The sequence below is a fragment of the Dermochelys coriacea genome, chromosome 24 (genome assembly GCF_009764565.3).
Source record: "Dermochelys coriacea isolate rDerCor1 chromosome 24, rDerCor1.pri.v4, whole genome shotgun sequence".
NCBI lineage: Eukaryota > Metazoa > Chordata > Testudines > Dermochelyidae > Dermochelys > Dermochelys coriacea.
Window position 1 is genome coordinate 14,176,774 of NC_050091.1, and position 18,079 is coordinate 14,194,852.

Genomic DNA, 18,079 nt, shown 5'->3' on the forward strand with positions numbered 1-18,079 from the left:
GGTGCCGGCTCAGCGGGGGGTGGAGGGTGGCGGCATCTCAGCTGGGGCTGGAATGATACTAGGGATGACACCCACTCCGCCGCATCCCCTAGATCCATCCCCCCATCCCTGCCCCATGACCGCCTCCCCTGGATCCACCCCCCATCCCTGCCCCATGGCCGCATCCCCTGGATCCACCCCCCAACCCTGCCTCATGGCCACATCCCCTCAATCCACCCCCAGATCCCTGCCCCACAACCACCTCCCCGAATCCTCCCGGCATCCCTTCCCCATTGCTGCATCGCTTAGATCCACGCCCCCATCCCTGCCCCATGGCCACACCCCCTAAATCCACTCCCCCATCCCTGGTCCTACGGGCGCCTCCCCTAGATCCACCTCCATGTCCCTACCCCACGGCCGTGTTCCCTAAATCCACCCCCAGATTTCTGCCCACGTCCCTTAGATCCACCTCCTCATCCCTGCCCCACAGCCGCGTTTCCTAGATCCACCTCCAGATTTCTGCCCCACAGCCATGTCCCCTCGATTCACACCCATCCCTGCCCCATGGCCACCTCCCCTAGATCCACCCCCCAGATTCCTGCCCCATGGCCGTGTCTCCTAGATCCACCCCCCCATCCCTGTCCCATGGCCACATCCCCTAGCTCCTACCTCTCTGGCTCAGCTCCCCACACCTGCGCTCCTGCCTGGCCTGGCCCCGGGGACGTGGCAAGCAGCTGTGCCGGCGGTCGCGGGGGGCGTGGATCTGCCTGCTCCCAGGTGGGATGAAATTGCCCAGAAGGAATTGCTCAGCCAGGGCAGCTTGATCCCCCGGCTACGTGGCTGGGCCATAAAGCCATAAAAACCCGGGGAGGCGCAGGGGGCCGCCCTGCTCCCCGGGCCCTTCTGCCTTGTGCCCCCCCCCAGCCGACGGGACTGAGAGGGAGAGAACGGCCACCGAGGCAAGGGGCGCGACTGGATTATCCCCCGCGGGGAGTGGGTCCCTCTGTAAGTACCAGAGCTGGGACCCCAAAATAGGCCAGAGACCCAGCCCTGCCATGGGCCCCGATAACTGGGACTCACCCCCTCTTCCTGGGAGGAGATTTCCCCCACTTCAGAGGCAGCTGCCGCTCATCCATCCCTGTGTAGCGGTTTCCTAGCTGCCCCGCACCAGAGGTGGCTGCATCTTGGTGCTGGATAAGCCATCGCCATGCAGCTCTTCCCCAGCTACACAGCCCCAGAGCCAGATACATTTCTTGGGGACTCCTTTAAAAGCAGCTGATCCACCTCTTGTTAATGAAAAGCAGCATATCATGCATTCATGTGTGCTACAGGTGCTTTCCACCCAACTGCCAACGTAGCAGCTTCTCCTAGCGCCAGAGCCAAGGCTAGAACCCAGGAGTCCTGGCTCCCAGCTCCCCTGCTGTCAGCCCATCAGTTTCAGGGCCTGTTATTTCGATGGCTGATACAAAGCTCAGTGAGTGAACTCCCCCCACTGTGAGAGATAAGGTGGTTTTAGAGACTCACAGGAAGACAGGGTCAACTCACTAGAGCAATTCACTCCCTCTGAAGTATTGCTGCAGGAAACCTCCAGCAGGATCTCAGGACAGAGCTGGCTGCATCTCAGCCCCGGCGAGCTGATCCCATGTGGTGTTATGTGCAGCTGTTCCCCATCTGCCTTGCCCCAGAAGTGGCTGCATCTCAGCGCTAGGCCTCCCCATGCAGTGTTCTATGCAGCTGTTCTCCAGCTGCCCTGCCCCAGTGATGGCTGCATCTTGGAGTTGGTCAAGGTGTCCACATGTGGTGTTATGTGTGGATGTTCCCCAGCTGCCCTGCCCCAGAAGTGGCTGCATCTCAGCAGCAGGCTAGGCCTCCCTATGCTGTGTTGTGTGCAGCTGTTCCCCAACTGCCCCACCTGCATCTCAGAGTCCGTCAAGGCATTCCCCCCTGCCCCACCCCTTTCAGCCATTAAGTCACTCACACCCACACCATAGCAGGAAATTGAGGCACAGGTTAGGGAAGGACAGAATGGAGGAGAACCCAAGAGTCCGGATTCCCAGCCTCCCCTGCTTTAAACCCAGCAAGCTGGCATTGTGCTAGGGCACCAGGGCCAGCCCTGACTGCCAGGGGAGAGACATTGCCCCCTCCCTGCAGCACAGCGTCCCCTAGCGCCACGCTGGGGCCTTGGGGCCAGCCCTGACTGCCAGGGGAGACCTCCCCCGTCCCCCCCCCCACACACCCTGCAGCACAGCGCCCCCTGTGTCACGCTGAGGCATTCCATCCCCTCGTACAGGACACGCAGATCTCCCAGATAAATACAGCTCCTGGCAAATGCTCATGGATCAACTTATTTCTTTTCCTGCAGTGGCAGCTGTGCCGATTTTGCTGGGCAGCGGGGGCCGAACGCTCTGGTGCTTTCGAGCTGAGAGCTGTTTACAGAACTAGCTATTTGACCAGTTCCTGCTGCAGTTAATAGGCTGTAAAATACTTTTATTGCTGAGCCTTCGGCGGGAAGAGATGCCAATTACATCCCTGATTCCTCGTGCCAGGCGCGTGCTAGCCCAGCTGCGGGCGGGGGAAGGCACTCACTAATCAGAAAGGAAAGCACTGACTGACTCCATGTGGCTGTGCCCTGGCTGCCCCACCCCAGAGCTGGCATCCCAGCACCGGATGAGCCGTCCCCGCGCAGCCTTGCTGCGAGGCTGTTAAACAGACACTACGCTTATAAACATTTCAGTGAGCATTGCAAATCCTCCCCCCATTAGATCCCACTCCCCTCCCAGAGCTGGGGCTGGAACCCAGGAGTCCTAGCTCCCAGCCCCCATGCTCCGTCCTATAGCACGCTAGAAAAGCTACAGCAGGTTGATCTGGCTCTTGAGCGATAGTTGTGGGGTCCCCTGCCCCGGGCGTCCCCTATCACATGTGGGGGGGGGGGTGGTAGGAGAGTGGGACTTGGCCAAACCAGGCTCAGCTTGTAGGGGAATCACCCACAGTCTGTGGGCCTCGGGAGGGGGGGTCACAGTGCTGGGGGGCTAAACCTCAGGTGGCAGCACCTGGAGAGTCATGGGGATAGCTGGGGGTGGAGCCTCTGCTGCAGACAGGTGTGACTACAGCCAGTTGGGGAAGTGTGTGTGTGTCCCTGCTGCTCCCTGCTGGCTGGCACACCCCATCACTTGCTCTGTGTGTGTGTGTGTGTGTGTGTGTCCCTGCTGCCCCCTGCTGGCTGCCACACCCCATCCCTTGCTGTGTGTGTGTGTGTGTGTGTGTGTGTGTCCCTGCTGCCCCCTGCTGGCTGCCATACCCCATCCCTTGCTCTGTGTGTGTGTGTGTGTGTGTGTCTCCCTGCTGCCCCCTGCTGGCTGGAACACCCCATCCCTTGGCCCTGCATCACATCTCGTGTGTTTATCTCTAGGTGCACAGGCTCTGCCCGCCCCGCCTCCGCTCTGCTCCCCTGTCCAGATCCGGCACTAGAGCCACTGACCCCGCCCCCTCGCCCAGGGTCTGAGTCTCTAGATGGGGCCCAGTATCCAGAGTTCAGCTGGAGCTGAGAGTCCAGAGTGGCTGGGGCCAGGCTCCATCCGGTGAGTCCGTGGCTGGGTTCCATGGGTCCATGGTGCAGCCCTGTGGGTCCGTAGCCAGGCTTCGTGGGTCCATGGCTGGGCTCCATGGGTCCGTGGCCAGGCTCTGTGGGTCCATGGCTGGGCTCGGTGGGTCTATGGCCAGTCTCCATGGGTCTGTGGCTGGACTCTGTGAGTCTGTGGCCAGGCTCTTTGGGTCTGTGGGTCCATGGCCGGGCTCCATGGGTCCGTGGCCAGTCTCCGTGGGTCCGTGGCTGGGCTCCGTGGGTCTGTGGCCGGGTTCTATGGGTCCACAGACGTCTCCAGGGCCAGTGGGGAGCTGGCCTCATCCGGGGAAGGCTCAGTGCCTCAGGGCCGCATACTGGACACTCTCCTCCGACTCTGAGTCCGACTCGGACTCCCAGTGGCCGTGTGAGGCCCGGGGGCGTGGGCCGGGCAGCACCAGGGTGCAGTAGTTCAGCTCCTCCTCCTCCTCCGGGTGGGTCCCCACATTCTCATAGTCGCCCTTTGCTTCGCCCTGGGGAGGCAGGTGGGGGTCAGAGAGGGACAGCTACAGATGCCAGCCCCCAGCACTGCCTGCTGAGGACCCTCCGCCCCCAGCTCCCAGCCCGCAGCCCCCTGCTCGCCCAGCCCTGGGCTCTCCCCACACCCAGCTCAGCCAGTGCCCCTCACTCCCGACCCACAACCCACTGCTAGCCCAGCCCTGCCCTCCACCCCCACTCCCCCACCAGAGGAGGTCTGATGTTAAATGAAGATGCATCAAGGCGTAATAGGGTACGTTGCTGGCTCCCCGGGGTGTTCATGGTTGGTTTAGATTCCAGCTGCTCGGGGGAAGGGCAGTGTATTTTTATCTTATCTCGACAATTGTCTTGATCTTATTTCAAGAGCAAAAGTTTATTTTAAGTCATGTGAGAGATACGGAAAGGGGAACTAGAGGCAGAAAAACAACCTGCCCAGCCTCCTATGCCTGGGAGTCTTAACCGCACCATAGAACCGTAGACTCAGAGAAGATCAGGGTCGGAAGGGACCTCAGGAGATCACCAGGTTCAACCCCCTGCTCAAAGCAGGACCAATCCCCAACTAAATCATCCGAGCCAGGGCCTTGTCAAGCCTGACCGTAAAAACCTCTAAGGATGGAGATTCCACCACCTCCCTAGGGAACCCCTTCCAGTGCTTCACCACCCTCCTAGTGAAAAAGTTTTTCCTAATATCCAACCTAAACCTCCCCCACTGCAACTGGAGACCATTGCTCCTCGTTCTGTCATCTGCCACCACTGAGAACAGTCTAGATCCATCCTCTTTGGAACCCTCTTTCAGGTAGTTAAAAGCAGCTATCAACCCCCCCCTCATTCTCCTCTTCCGCAGACTAAACAATCCCAGTTCCCTCAGCCTCTCCTCATAAGTCATGTGCTCCAGCCCCCTAATCATTTTCATTGCCCTCCGCTGGACTCTCTCCAATTTTTCCACATCCTTCTTATAGTGTGGGGCCCAAAACTGGACATGGTACTCCAGATGAGGCCTCACCAATGTCAAATAGAGGGAAACAATCAAGTCCCTCGACCTGCTGGCAAAGCCCCTACTTATACAGCCCAAAATGCTGTTAGCCTTCTTGGCAATGAGGGCACACTGCTGACTCATATCTAGCTCCTCGTCCACTGTAACCTCCAGGTCCTTTTCTGCAGAACTGCTGCTTAGCCAGTCAGTCCCCAGCCTGTAGCAGTGCATGGGTTTCTTCCTTCCTAAGTGCAGGACTCTGCACTTGTTCCCATTGAACCTCATCAGATTTCTTCTGGCCCAATCCTCCAACTTGTACATCTAGTATGATACAGTCCCATAACCCCTGCGATCCCAGCCCTGGTCTCCTCCCGAGCCCTGCGGGTGCCCCTCACTCCCATCCCACAGCCCCTGCGATCCCAGCCCTGGGCTCCTCTCCCACCCTGCCAGTGCCCCTCACTCCTGACCCACAGCCCCTACTAGCCCTGCCAGTGCCCCTCACTCAGTGACAGACGGGCATTGCCCAAGCATCACAATTAAAGGGCCTGGGGGACACAGGCTCTGAAGTGACAGGGCTCTGTGGGGACCCAAGGTAACCCCAGGCTGGTACCTTGGGCTGCAGGTTGGGTTTCTTCACCACACTGTAAATAACAGCTTCATCCAGGCCCCCTGGCTTCACTCGCTGCCTCGAGTTTCCTGGCACCCTGGGAGGAAATCCACAGCTCTGATGAGAGGCAGCCAGGACTCCTGGGTTCCCTCCTGGGCTGTGGGAGGAGCCAGGGCTCTTGGGTTCCCTCCCCGGCTCTGGGAGGAGCCAGGACTCCTGGGTTCTCTCTCCAGCTCTGAGAGGAGCCAGGGCTCCATACTGGGGGCAGGGGAACTCATTTCCACTCCCCCAGTTCCTTTCCTTTGTACCTGGCAGGGGTGGTCATCCCCTGGGGGTGGCTGGGTGGGAACTGGAGTGTAGAATAATTGACAGCATCTAAGGAAACTCCATTCAGGCACCCCACTGAGCTGGCAGGCCGCTGGGTTTTCAAAGGTTCCCGTCTCCTAGGCTGAGAGAGACAAAACATTCATTGAGTGTATGGGGATGACTCGCCCAGAACTGAGATGCAGCCACCTCTGGGGTAGGGTATCTGGGGAATAGCTGCACATAACACCACATGGGGATGGCTTGGCCAGCACTGAGATGCAGCCACCTCTGGGGCAGGGCAGTTAAGGAACAGCCGCATGGTGATGCCACAAGTTTAGGATGGGAAGTGAAGAAAAATCCTCTTTCTTCTTGTAACTTCTGAGAGGGATTGGTGGAGGCAGAACAGAACTTCCCACACTGGGGTTTAACCCACGCACTGGGTTTGATGTCCTGAAGTTTAGGGAATGGTCTCAGGAATCTTTAATGACCCCAAGGGCTCAGGACTAGAAATTCAACTCTGATCTGCTATAGGGCAATGCCCTGCAGCACAGAGCCCCCTAGCACCGCCCTGGGGCACTGGGGCCAACCCAACCTGTGAGGGGAGAGCCCCCACCCCACCCCCTGCAGCACAGCACCCCCTATCAAAAATATCTCACAAAGAATGATCTCCTTTGCCTGCCCAAAGGCTCCACAACCAGCTCGGGAAGACGCCGCTTCCTCCTGCAATGACAATGTGGAGCAGGGTAAAGTTCCAGGACTCTTGGGTTCTACCTCTGGCTCTGGGAGGGGAGTGGGGTCTAGTGGTTAGGGCGGGTTGTGGGGGAGTTCCCTGGCTGCATGAGCCTGTCACAGAGGTCAGGCTACCCGGGCTCCATGGGTGCTGATCCCTGGGGATTGGGGATGGCTGAGTTGGGGGTGAGGAGAGGTTTCTGCTTACCATCGCCTAAGGGAAAAGACCAGCACCACCAGCAGGAGGATAAATGCTACCACCACACCGACCCCTAGAGCTGAGTTCTTGGCTATAGTCATGGAGCTGGCTGCAAAACAACACAGAGCAAGGGGTGGGGGGCACAGGAGTGGGGGCCAATGGTTAGAGCTGCTCAGGATTCAGGGGCACCAGCAGAGCTGGGGGTAGGATGATCCCAGTGCTGGGCTAGCAGAGGCTGTGGGTTGGGATTGAGGGGCACCGGCACACATGGCCCTTACAGTAGACGGTGAGGGGGATGGCCAAGGAGTCCCCGTAGGAGATCTGGTTTCTGGCCCGACAGTGGTAGTGCCCAGACGCCCCAACCTTCACGGCCAGGATGATCAGCACAGCTTGGCTCTGGCGCGCCTGCAGTTGGCCATCCCGGTACCAGTCGTAGCCCAGGATGGGCGGGTGGGCATCGGCCCAGCACCGCAGCATCACCTCCATCCCCTCCACAATCTGCCCCCGCGGGGTCACGGACAGCTGTACATCCCGGGGGCCATCTGGGGAGAGAGCCAGTGCCAGTGGTTAGAGTGGAGGGCTGGGAGCCAGGACTCCTGGGTTCTCACCCCAGCTCTAGCAGGGGAGTGGGGTCTAGTAGTTAGAGCAGGGGGAGGTCTCAGAGCCAGGATTCCTGGGTTCTCCCCCCAGTTCTGGGGGTTCGTTACTTACACCAGACATCCAGTGGGATAGGCTCAGCAGGGGTGGTGCCCACGTCATTCTGAGCCTCACACCGGTACTGGCCCGAATCAGCCGACACCACGGCCACCAGCTTCAGCCTGGCAGAGTTCTCGCCCTGCAGCGCCTCATCCTTGTACCAGGTGTAGTGCAGGTCGGAGGGGTTGGCGCTACCTACATAGCACTCCAGGGTCACGGCCTCGCCCTCCTCAATGAACCCCGATGGCTGCCGCACCACGGCAACATGCTTGGGGGCATCTGCAGAGAGACACGCAGCACCCTGAGAGCCTCAGGCAGCCGGCCCATTGACCCCAGCTGGAATCTGGCCCATTGACCCCAATAGAGCAACAGCCCATTGACTCCGGCTGGGATCTGGCCCATTGACCCCAATGGAGCGACAGCCCATTGACCCCGGCTGGGACCTTGCCCATTGACTCCAATGGAGCAACAGCCCATTGACACCGGCTGGGATCTGGCCCATTGACCCCAATGGAGTGACAGCCCATTGACCCCGGCTGGGATCTGGCCCATTGACCCCAATGGAGCGACAGCCCATTGACCCCGGCTGGGACCTTGCCCATTGACTCCAATGGAGCAACAGCCCATTGACACCGGCTGGGAGCTGGCCCATTGACCCCAATGGAGCGACAGCCCATTGACCCCGGCTGGGACCTTGCCCATTGACTCCAATGGAGCAACAGCCTATTGACACCAGCTGGGATCTGGCCCATTGACCCCAATGGAGCGACAGCCCATTGACACCGGCTGGGATCTGGCCCATTTATCCCAGCTGGGGTCTGACACTATCTAGATTTTAAAGGCCAGACCATTACAGCCTCCCATACCGCTCCTCTGGTTACTCTATTTCAATAGAAGGCAGGGATTTTCCCTCCTGGATTCCCTTCCAGCCACTGGCCCACCTGATTCTGCTGAGCTTCAGAGGTAGAACAGGAGCCTAGTCACCCAGAGATCACATGGCTTCTTGACCCAGCCTCTCCCTCCTTATCTTTACAGGTGGGACAAAATTCCAGAGCTTTGCTCCTTCAGTTCTCTATCTCCATCACCCAGGAAGGTCTCGGATCCACGTACCGTGCGACCCTAAGGCCGACAGGACAAGAGTCCAATCCAGCTGGGCTGCTTCTGGCACTCTGCTTCCCGCAGCAGTCTCCCCTCCGTGACCCAGGCGTGTCTAGCCCAACTTAGATTCAGGGGTCCCCCCAAAGCCCCTGAGATGACAACCAGACCTGCCTAAGATTTTTTTCAGCAGATCTATTTTTGCCAGAAAACTGGGGGTTCACCCCCAAAAGGTTTGTCTCACAGGGAACAACAGTCATTTCTGACAACAAAAAATTGGTTGGAAAAAGATATTCTAAATATAACATTCTGAGGGGAGAGGGGAATCATTTATTTTATGATTTTGGACTAATTTTGGTTGTGAGATTGTGGTGAAGTTCTCACCATTGTTGAGTTCTTTACTGGACAAAGCTGAGAAGGGGTAAAAGAGGGGGAGAAATTATGGAGGAAACACTGTCTGGTCATTTCTAAACATTTAAAAAAACTTTTTTCCCTATTTTTTCAGGGGAACAAAGTCCAAAAAGTCACTTTCCTCCATGGAAAGTATGAAAAGGGTTTGTTTTTTTAATAAAACCCACTATATAGTGAGACAAAATAACACTTTTAAAAACTTGTCTGATACTGTTCCAGTGAAAAATAAAGTGAATTAAGCCATGAAAAAGATATTTTTTTAAATAAAAGGCTAAATGAACATAAATAACACTTTTAAAAACTTCTTTGCGCACTTTTTCAGTGACAGTAAAATGGGAAAAGCAATGAAAAAGCATGAAAACCTGATTTTTCTGCTTTTGTAAAGACTGGGTGGTGAGAGAAACACCGCTTTTCAAACATTTTTTCTCACTTTTCCAGTGGATAATCAAGCAGAAATTTTTTTAAAAAGTCACTTTCCCATTGGAAAATGTGAAAAAGACTTTTTAATAATAATAATGAGAAAAGGCTACACAATACAACCAAAGCACAATTTGTATTGCTTTTCACCCCTACTCTTCGGTTAGAAAACAAAAGGGGGGGAATGGGGGGCTAAGTCACTTTTCTTATTAGAAAAGCATGAACAAAATGTAAAAGGCTAAATAATGAGAGACAAAGACCGTTTTTTCTAAGGGGAGAAAACTGTATTTTTTTGCTCCGCGAAAAGCACCAATGGAATAAAAATATCGAGCCGGAGGAACAAAATGATTTTTTTCATTAAAATTTTGCAGTGGAAAATTCCAAGAGGAAATTGACTGGGAAGCCAGGAAGCGATTACTTACACTGCACATCCATGGAGACAGGCGGAGACCGTCCATAGCCAATCGCGTTCTGAGCCTCACAGCTGTAGTTACCAGACCGCTCTTTTTTAGCAGGGAAGGTCAGGATGCTCTCTTCAGTCTCCCAGTACTGGCTGTTATCCTTGTACCACGTATACTTGGTCACTGGGGGGTTACTGCTGCCCACAGAGCAGTTCAGCATCATTGTGTTGCCTTCCCGGATGCACAGGGGGTTTTCAAGGGTGATTCGTACCTCCCTGGGGGGGTCTGGAAAAGAATCAAGATCAGGGTGTGTCTCAGTGTTTGGGGGAGAGGTTTATAGGCAGGAAATAAAAAGGAGGGAACTGCCCAAATGTAGCCGACGACTGCCTGAGTCTGCAGAGAGCTGAGCTCATTGCTGGGAGAGGAGAGTGTGACACCCTGGCAACCCAATAGTCACCACTGTCAAGTAATTAGGATATGTTTTGTACAAAGTACTCCTTGTGCGGTATCATGCTAAAAGTCTTGATCTGCTCGACATTAATATTTCATTGGATTGTGTGTGCTACCGTTGTAGGTGAAGTTATGAAGTTTGGCTCTGTGTGTGTTACTGAAACATGTTCTGAGGTTGAACACACCCACAAGCAGCCTTTCAGGTACAACAGTAAAAAGGCCAAACAATGTTAACGGTTTGCTGAGGAGATGCACACAAGCACAAGGATTACCCCAGGAACTGTGTGCAATAGAAACCTCTCAGAGATAGCGCTACACAATGGGAACTGTTTCACCCAGGTCACAGCAAAAGAGCTTTCCAGCAAGTGGGAAGAAGATATAAAAGTGGGGAAATGATGGTACCTCACTCTCCCTACAACAACACACCTGGAAACACCTGAGGGGCAAGGACTGAACTGTGGGAAGTGATGGTCCCAGGCTAGAGGGATTTTTAGCCAATGTATGAAAACTTGGGAAAGCAAAGGCAGTTTGTACTTCAAGAATCTGCCAGCCTGTTTATCACTCAGGGTGAGAATTTGTTCATTCATATCCTACTTATCTAGTGTATTAAGCTCAGTTTGCAGTTTTGTTTATTTACTAGGTAATCTGCTTTGATCTGTTTGCTATCACTTATAATCACTTAAAATCTTTTGTAGTTAACAAACTCATTTTGGTTTTGTCTAAAACCAGTATGTGCAAATTATAACTGGGGGCAGAAAGCTGTTGCATATCTCTCTCCACACTGGGGGGGGGGTGACTTTCATGAGCTTACGCTGTACAGTTCCCTGTGCGACGCAAGACGGCATAATGTTGGGTTTACACTCCAGAGGGGGGTGCGTGCCTTAGCAAATGAGGGGTACCTTAGCTGAGCCTACCCATGCAGAGCTGATCTCAGCATCTGTGTGTGAAGTTGCAGCTCAGTGTGTCCCTATCTGTGTGTAGGCTGGTGAAAGAGCAAGCTTGGAGAGTTTGGCAACTTATCACAGCACCACAGTGTAAAGGGAGCCCAGGCCGGTGGGTCAGATAGGGTCAGTGGTAACCCAGTTCCAAGTGGCACCCCAGGGGGAACGCATCACAGAGGGAGCTGCCTGAAGTGCGACTGGCAGAGCAACACTGCTTGGGTCTGCAGAGAGTCTGAGCCTGTGGCTTGGAGAGGAGGGAGCTGCCCTGACTGTGACTGACACTGCCTGAGTCTGCAGAGAGCCTGAGCCCATCACTCTGAAACGGGGGAACCATCCCAAAGGGGTGTTAACTCTCAGCCCTGCTGCGCTGAGGCCCTGTGCCCAATCAGGGGCTCTGTGAAGCAGGAGGAGTAGAGCACCCCACCCAGGCACAGATACCCTGAATGCTGAGGTAAATACCAGGATCCCACCTCTCACAGCAATGCCTCCTCAGAGGCAGGAAGGAGGTCCTAGGGGGAGGCTACGGCTCCTGCCCCTCCAGGATTCATGCAGGCTCTGCCATACCAAGCTGGAGTGCAGATCCTGGATACCCCACACAGCTGCAGCACCCCCTGCGATCCCCTGACTACTCACACTGTACATCAACTGTAATAGCTGGCGATTCCGACATCCCGACTCTGTTCTGAGGCTTGCAATGGTAGGAACCGGACTGGTCAGCATGAATCTTGTCGAAGCGCAGCGTCTGCTGGGTTTGTGCTGGGATGTGCTGGCTGTTTCTGTACCATGTGTAGCTGCTGACGGGTGGATGAGCCCTACAGGAGCAGCTGAGCACAACCATGGTCCCTTCCTGGATCGGCAAGCCCACCAGTAGTTCAACATGAGCATCCTTTGGGGCATCTGGGGAATAAAAAGGCCCTGATTTAAATGGACTATTCCATGGAAAACCCTAAGTGACTTGACCAAGGTTACTCTGGGAGTCCAGTGGCAGAGAACAAACTGAACTTAGCTCCCCGATGAACACCTGACGCACAGGCCAATCCTTTCTCTAGAGATAGGGTGAGGAAACAGAGGCAGGGTCATTGCAGAGCCCTCCCTGATTTGGGGAAATAGCCATTATTTCTCTCGGGAAGTTTTGGGGGGTTACATCTGAAATGTTTGTGTTTTCAATGAAAACTTCCCAGATATTTCCTGTGAAAGAAATCATTTTCTGGTCTGTGATGAGGTGTTCACCCCACACTGGAAAGTAAGGGGTTAAAAGCAGCCTCAGGAGGCTGAGCAGGGAGCAGCCAATCAGAGAGCAGCTGAACGGAGCAGCCAACCAGGACCCAGAGGGCTCATATAAAAGGAGCTGCAGGGGCAGTCGCAGAGGGAGTCAGGTGCTGCTGGGTGCCCAAGGAGAGAGTATGGGGTTGCTGGGAGGCCCTGAGACGAGGGCGAAGGAGATGCTGGGGCCGCGGGGAAGTGGCCCAGGGAATTCAAGTATCAGAGACTGAGATTAAGAGACGCAGCAGGTCTGCAGGTGGTGATGATGACAGCCGACACACTACCAGGAGGGGGCTAATCCCCCAGACAGCCAGGAAGAGGCATCGCTCTGGTGACTGAACCCCGTCACACAGTCTCAGGGAAAGTTCTAAAGCCTGGATATATTTGGGGGATTTTTATCAAAAACAAAAACCTAAAAATATGTTTGGATTTTCAACAGGCCACGCCCCCATCTCCACCCCACAAAACCAAACCAATTGTCCAGTGAATCGAATTATCTGTCTGTGGAAAAACCTCCACAAGTTGTGGGGGTGGGAGGAGGGAAAGTGCGTTTTTGTCTGTGGGTTTTTTTAGCAAAATCCAAGACATTTCACCCCAAAAGCGAATGTTCCTCTTGCATCACACGTGGTTTTCTGCATATGCCATGGACCAAGCGTGACCCGCCAGATTCATTCAGGCACAAGACGCTCCCTGGCTCTCCCGAGAGGTGACAGGATGAAAAAACTTTCAAATGTTTAAAACAACCAAGTCACTTCTGCTTCAAAATGGGCCGATTTGGAGGCGGGGAAAATGTCACATTTTTGAAATGACAAATTTTCTGTTTTTCTCCTTTTTTCCCCTGAGTGCAATAAAATAAATTGTTCTAACTTTTGCGATTTGTTTGTGTTTTTCTCCCAAGTGTGTGTGTCTGTGTGTGTGCGCGCGCGTGCACACGTCTCCCTGCTGCCCCCTTCTGGACAGGTTGAATCCGGCTCTGTGCATGTAAGCACTCCCCCTGCTGGAAGGAACAGGTCAGATCTGCTTCTGTGTGTGTGAGACTAGGCACATTGCCCTCTGCTGGCTGGAACCAGAACTGCCATGCTGTGTGTCAGAGGCCATATACTACTAAGAACTAATGAAGATTCCTCTTTAACTTCAGTTCCCATCTTTTCTGATGCCACAAGCCCTGCTTATTTCACCTCCTCTTATGTCCACATCACAAGTGTCTAGGGAAGCCCAATAACATCCTCTCCTAGTCTCCCTCCTTGTGCTCAGCGGAGGTATCTAGTCTCAGGCAGTTCCACAGACCCTGCCTTCCCATCTGGCCCCAGCCCCCACACTCACACTGGACGTCTATCTGAAGCTCTGGGGATCGGACCAGGCTTATTTCATTGACAGCTTCGCAGAGATAGGAGCCGGAATCCTCGTCCCCCTTGGCGTCAAACTCCCACTTCTGCTCTTGCCCCTGCAGGTACCGTGTGTCCTTACGCCAGTTGTACATGAAGATGGGGGGGTTACTGCCATTGGTCATGCACATCAGCACGAGTCTGTCTCCCTCTCGGATAGTCTGTCCGGGTGTCACATTCAACTGGACTCCCTTAGGGGCATCTGGAGCAAACCAACATGTGGGTGAACAGCTGAGATATGGATACTGTCCAGATATGGGGCAGGGAATGGGACACTGGGCCTTTCCCCTCTAGGAGGCGCCAGCTCCCATCTAGGGCAGGTGACTGGCTGGCTCAGGGGGACGGGGAATGGGGCATTGGGCCTTTCCCCTCTAGGGGGCGCTGGCTCTGACCCTCGTGCCCATCCCTGCTCAGTGGGATGGCCCCACTCTTCCTTGAAAATACTGCCAGCTTCCGCCCCATTGGCCAATCTGCTTCCACCCACCGGGACTCCAGTCCACCTCCCTGGTGCTCCCCAGGAACTGAAGCCCGTACAGCGCTTTATGGGTCAGTGCCAGAGCTGCTGGTGGGGCTGGTGCTGTCAGACCCAGGGGCGCCCAGTTCAAATCATCACACTCACATTTCACATCCAGCACCACGCTACTCTCAGAGTTCGGTGTCCCAGCCGGGGTGCTGAGCCGGCAAGTTAAATTTGTCCCATGGTCCTGCCAGGTGGGTGTGAAAGTCAGTGTGTTCTCGGTCCTTCCGCTCTCTGTCCTCATGATGGTCTCAGGGGTCCCATGGCCCAAACCGATCCACGTAAGGGTTATGGGGTAGTCGGGGCAGTGATAGCCTATGGAGCAAACCACATGGGCCAGGGCTGACTCCCTGAGCTCACTGGGTGGTTGGATTTGAGGAGCTGGAGGCGAATCTGTGTCAGGGGGACAAAGGGAAAAGTTATTAAGGAGAACACTTTATTATTAGGTGGTATTACATGTTCGGTTGCGTGTGTGTTCTCTCTGTGTGCTGCCCCAGCTCTGCGCACACAGCCAGCACAGCAGACCTTGAGCGAACTGCCCAATGACCACAAGATCCATTAAGGGACAAAGGCACCAGGCCAGGTTTATTGTTGACGAAGCACGGTAGTACCACCTGGCAGACTCTATGAGGATACTAAGACATAGCTAATGGACATAGCTCAGTCCATGGTGGGACTTTCCACTGCCCCCTTAGCTGGCCAAAGATTCTCCCTCTGAGGCTGTGCCTACACTGGAACTTCGTCAGCAAAACTTTTGTCATTCAGGGGTGTTAAAAAACTCACACACCCCGAACGACCAAAGTTTTACCAACAAAAGTGGTGGTGTGAACAGTGCTTTGTGGGCAGGAGTGCTATCCTGCCGACAAAGCTGCTGCTGCTCATTGGGGGTGGAATTTTTTTGTCGGCAGGAGAGCTCTCTCCCGCTGACAAACAGCGGCTACCCTGCACGCCTTTTAGTGGCAGGGCTGTACCGGCACAGCTGTGTCATTGAAAGGTGCTTAGTGTAGACAAAGCCTTAGATACATCTTTATACCCTGCTATAAACAAGTTACATACTGTCAGCCTGATCTTATCTGCTAGGAGGGGTCATTGTGTTCCCGTTATCCTGGCGGAAGGTTTTTGTACCTTCCTTGGTACCACTTAATATCGGGCTGTGGTTGCGTGAGTGCTCTGTGCCCAGCACTTCTGAGCAATGTGCATTTCTGCAAGATCAGCCCTGTTCTTGCTACATTCTGTGAGCAGGGCCTGCCTCATACCAGGCCCCTGATACACGGGCTCATGTCTCAGGCTCTCTTCCTACTGCATTAGGTGCATTATGGTAGAGTCCCTGCCCCAGGTGAGATCGGGGACCTGTCGGGCCACATGCTGCCCAGACACAGCGAGAGACAGGCCCTGCCCCAGGTGAGATCAGGGCCCTGTTTGCCGGGTGCTGCGAGAGACAGGCCCTGCCCCAAAGAGACCACAGTGGAAATAGGCAAAGGATTATTCTCCCTGATTTTCAGGTGGGGAAACTGAGGCACAGAGAGCTGGAACGACGTCCCCTGGGGCATCCGGGGGAAAAGGGAAAACATGAAATAACAAAACCCAACCCCTGACATCCTTTCCTGTGCTGTACTTGGGGTGAAAAGGGAATAAAAAACAAGTGGAAAAATGAAAGTCAAAATTTGTGGGTAAAATATTTCAGGAGAAATGTGGAAAAACACCGTAAAATGGAAACAACTTTGAAGTTTTCCACCCAAACCGTTGTTCCATTTTGCTAGAGGCTCTGCTGAGTAGCATGGAGGATAACAACCTACTGCTTCCGCTAGGTACAGACCCATCCTTGAGGTTGGTGCTGTTCTCATGCAGACGGGGAGTTCAAGGCTGGAGGTAGCCCCAGACTTTAGCGAGTGTCGTTACCTCATTTAATGGGTGGGACAGAGGTGGAGAAAATAGGAACAACCGGCCTGGATGTCATCCCAGACGCATTGAGCTGCGTCCCCAGTAACGGCGGCTACCAGAGCAGGGTCTAGTGTGTGTGGGAGCTGGGAGCCAGGACTCCTGGGTTCTGTCCCCAGCTCTGGGAGGGGAGTGAGGTCTAGTGGTTGGGGGGGGCTATGAGTCTTCAGTCTGTTCCTACAAGGAAGCCCAGGACTTTCCCTCTTACCAATCACATTAACACCTATGTTAGTTATCCACTTCTCCTCTCCTTGCTTCTTCCCGGGCTTCAAGACGATCAGTCTCAGCCCGTACGTGCCGTTCTCACTGGCCCGCAGGTCAGACAGCTGCAGGCTGCAATCTCTCTCCAGGTCCCCCAGGAACCTCACGCGCCCTGCGAAGGCCGGGCTGATGGAGGCGTTGTGTTTATAGAGGACGGTGCCATAGAAATCTTTCTTCTCAGGGTCATACACAGGGTTCAGGTACCAGGTCAGGGAGCTGATGGTCACTTTGTTTATCCTTCTGGGATTCAGGAGGCAGGATTTATAGCGGCACGGGATGGACAGACAGGCCCCCGTCCAAGCGATCAGGGACTCGGGGACCTCGACGGGTGGCTGGACACATTGACACACAAAACCTAGAAGTAGCAGAGTGACAGAGATGGCAGCGAGGGGCAGGCTGGCTGGGCGCTTCCAGTGCCAAACTGGGATTCAGATCAGGGTCTGATTCCCAGCGCTAACTGTTAAGTTCATGGTGTGGCTCTGTGCCTCAGTTTCCCCATTGTCACACTGGGAAGAACCCAAGAGTCCTGATTCCCAGCCCCCCACTCCAAACCACTAGACCCCACTCCCCTCCCAGAGCCAGGGATAGAAACCAGGAGTCCTGATTCCCAGCCCACCACCCACCGCCAATCACTAGATCACATCAGTCTCATGTAAAGGGAATAAATCTCACAGAGGAAAACCTTCCTCTGAGCTTGTGACCCCCCCAGCCAGGTCTCCCCTTCCTTTTCCCCTTCCCCCAGGGCTCTGTGTGTCTGAAGCACCCAGACCTTCAGGGCGAGGAGAAGGGGCCTTACCCGGGAGGAACAGCAGCCAGATGAGATGCCTCATGGTGACCCCTGGGCAGCCGCGGCACCGGGGGAGCAGAGGAAAGAGCGAAGGGCTGGTCAGTGCCTGCGATGACCCAGAGCAACATCAACCACTTGGAACGGAGAGAGATCAGCTAGAGAGGAGAGTGCAGGGAACCCGCTACCTACTCTAACCACTAGACCACACTCCCCTCCCAGAGTTGGGGATAGAATCCAGGCGTCCTGGCTTCCAGATCCCACCTCTAATGCACTGGCCCCTGCCAAAGGCAGAAGAAATAGCTTTCGGATGGGTTTGTCACGCATGGCGCGGTGCAAAGGGCACCACATTTACATAGGGGAGGCAGCTAAATGCAGGGAAACCGCTATACACCCCGCTGGGCAGGGTTCTGTTATTACAGGTCTTGGTACATCCCCGCCCACATCCCCTGGGAGCTCAGACCAGATGCCTCTAATCGGTTAGGGGGCGGGGGCTGGAAGCCAGAACTCCTGGGTTCTATCCCTGGCTCTGGATGGGAAGCGGAGTCTAGTGGTTAGAGCAGCAGAAGAGACCAGAACTCTGAGCCCACTTGTGTGTAAGTTCTTCAATTCACACTCCCACCCATGCCTC

General features: G+C 54.8%; 1 protein-coding gene across 1 annotated transcript; it reads right to left on the bottom strand.

Moving 5' to 3' along the window:
• Positions 1-3,212: 3,212 nt before the first annotated feature.
• On the bottom strand, positions 3,213-17,687 carry LOC119848157 (B-cell receptor CD22). The gene is given in 14 exon segments (XM_038383576.2): positions 3,213-4,071; positions 5,659-5,752; positions 5,964-6,103; positions 6,618-6,681; positions 6,899-6,998; positions 7,168-7,431; positions 7,601-7,864; positions 9,931-10,194; positions 11,934-12,197; positions 13,887-14,150; positions 14,568-14,858; positions 16,612-17,019; positions 17,461-17,524; positions 17,526-17,687. Coding segments are annotated over 14 exon segments (2,712 nt in total). The 5' UTR covers positions 17,580-17,687; the 3' UTR covers positions 3,213-3,894.
• Positions 17,688-18,079: the final 392 nt, after the last annotated feature.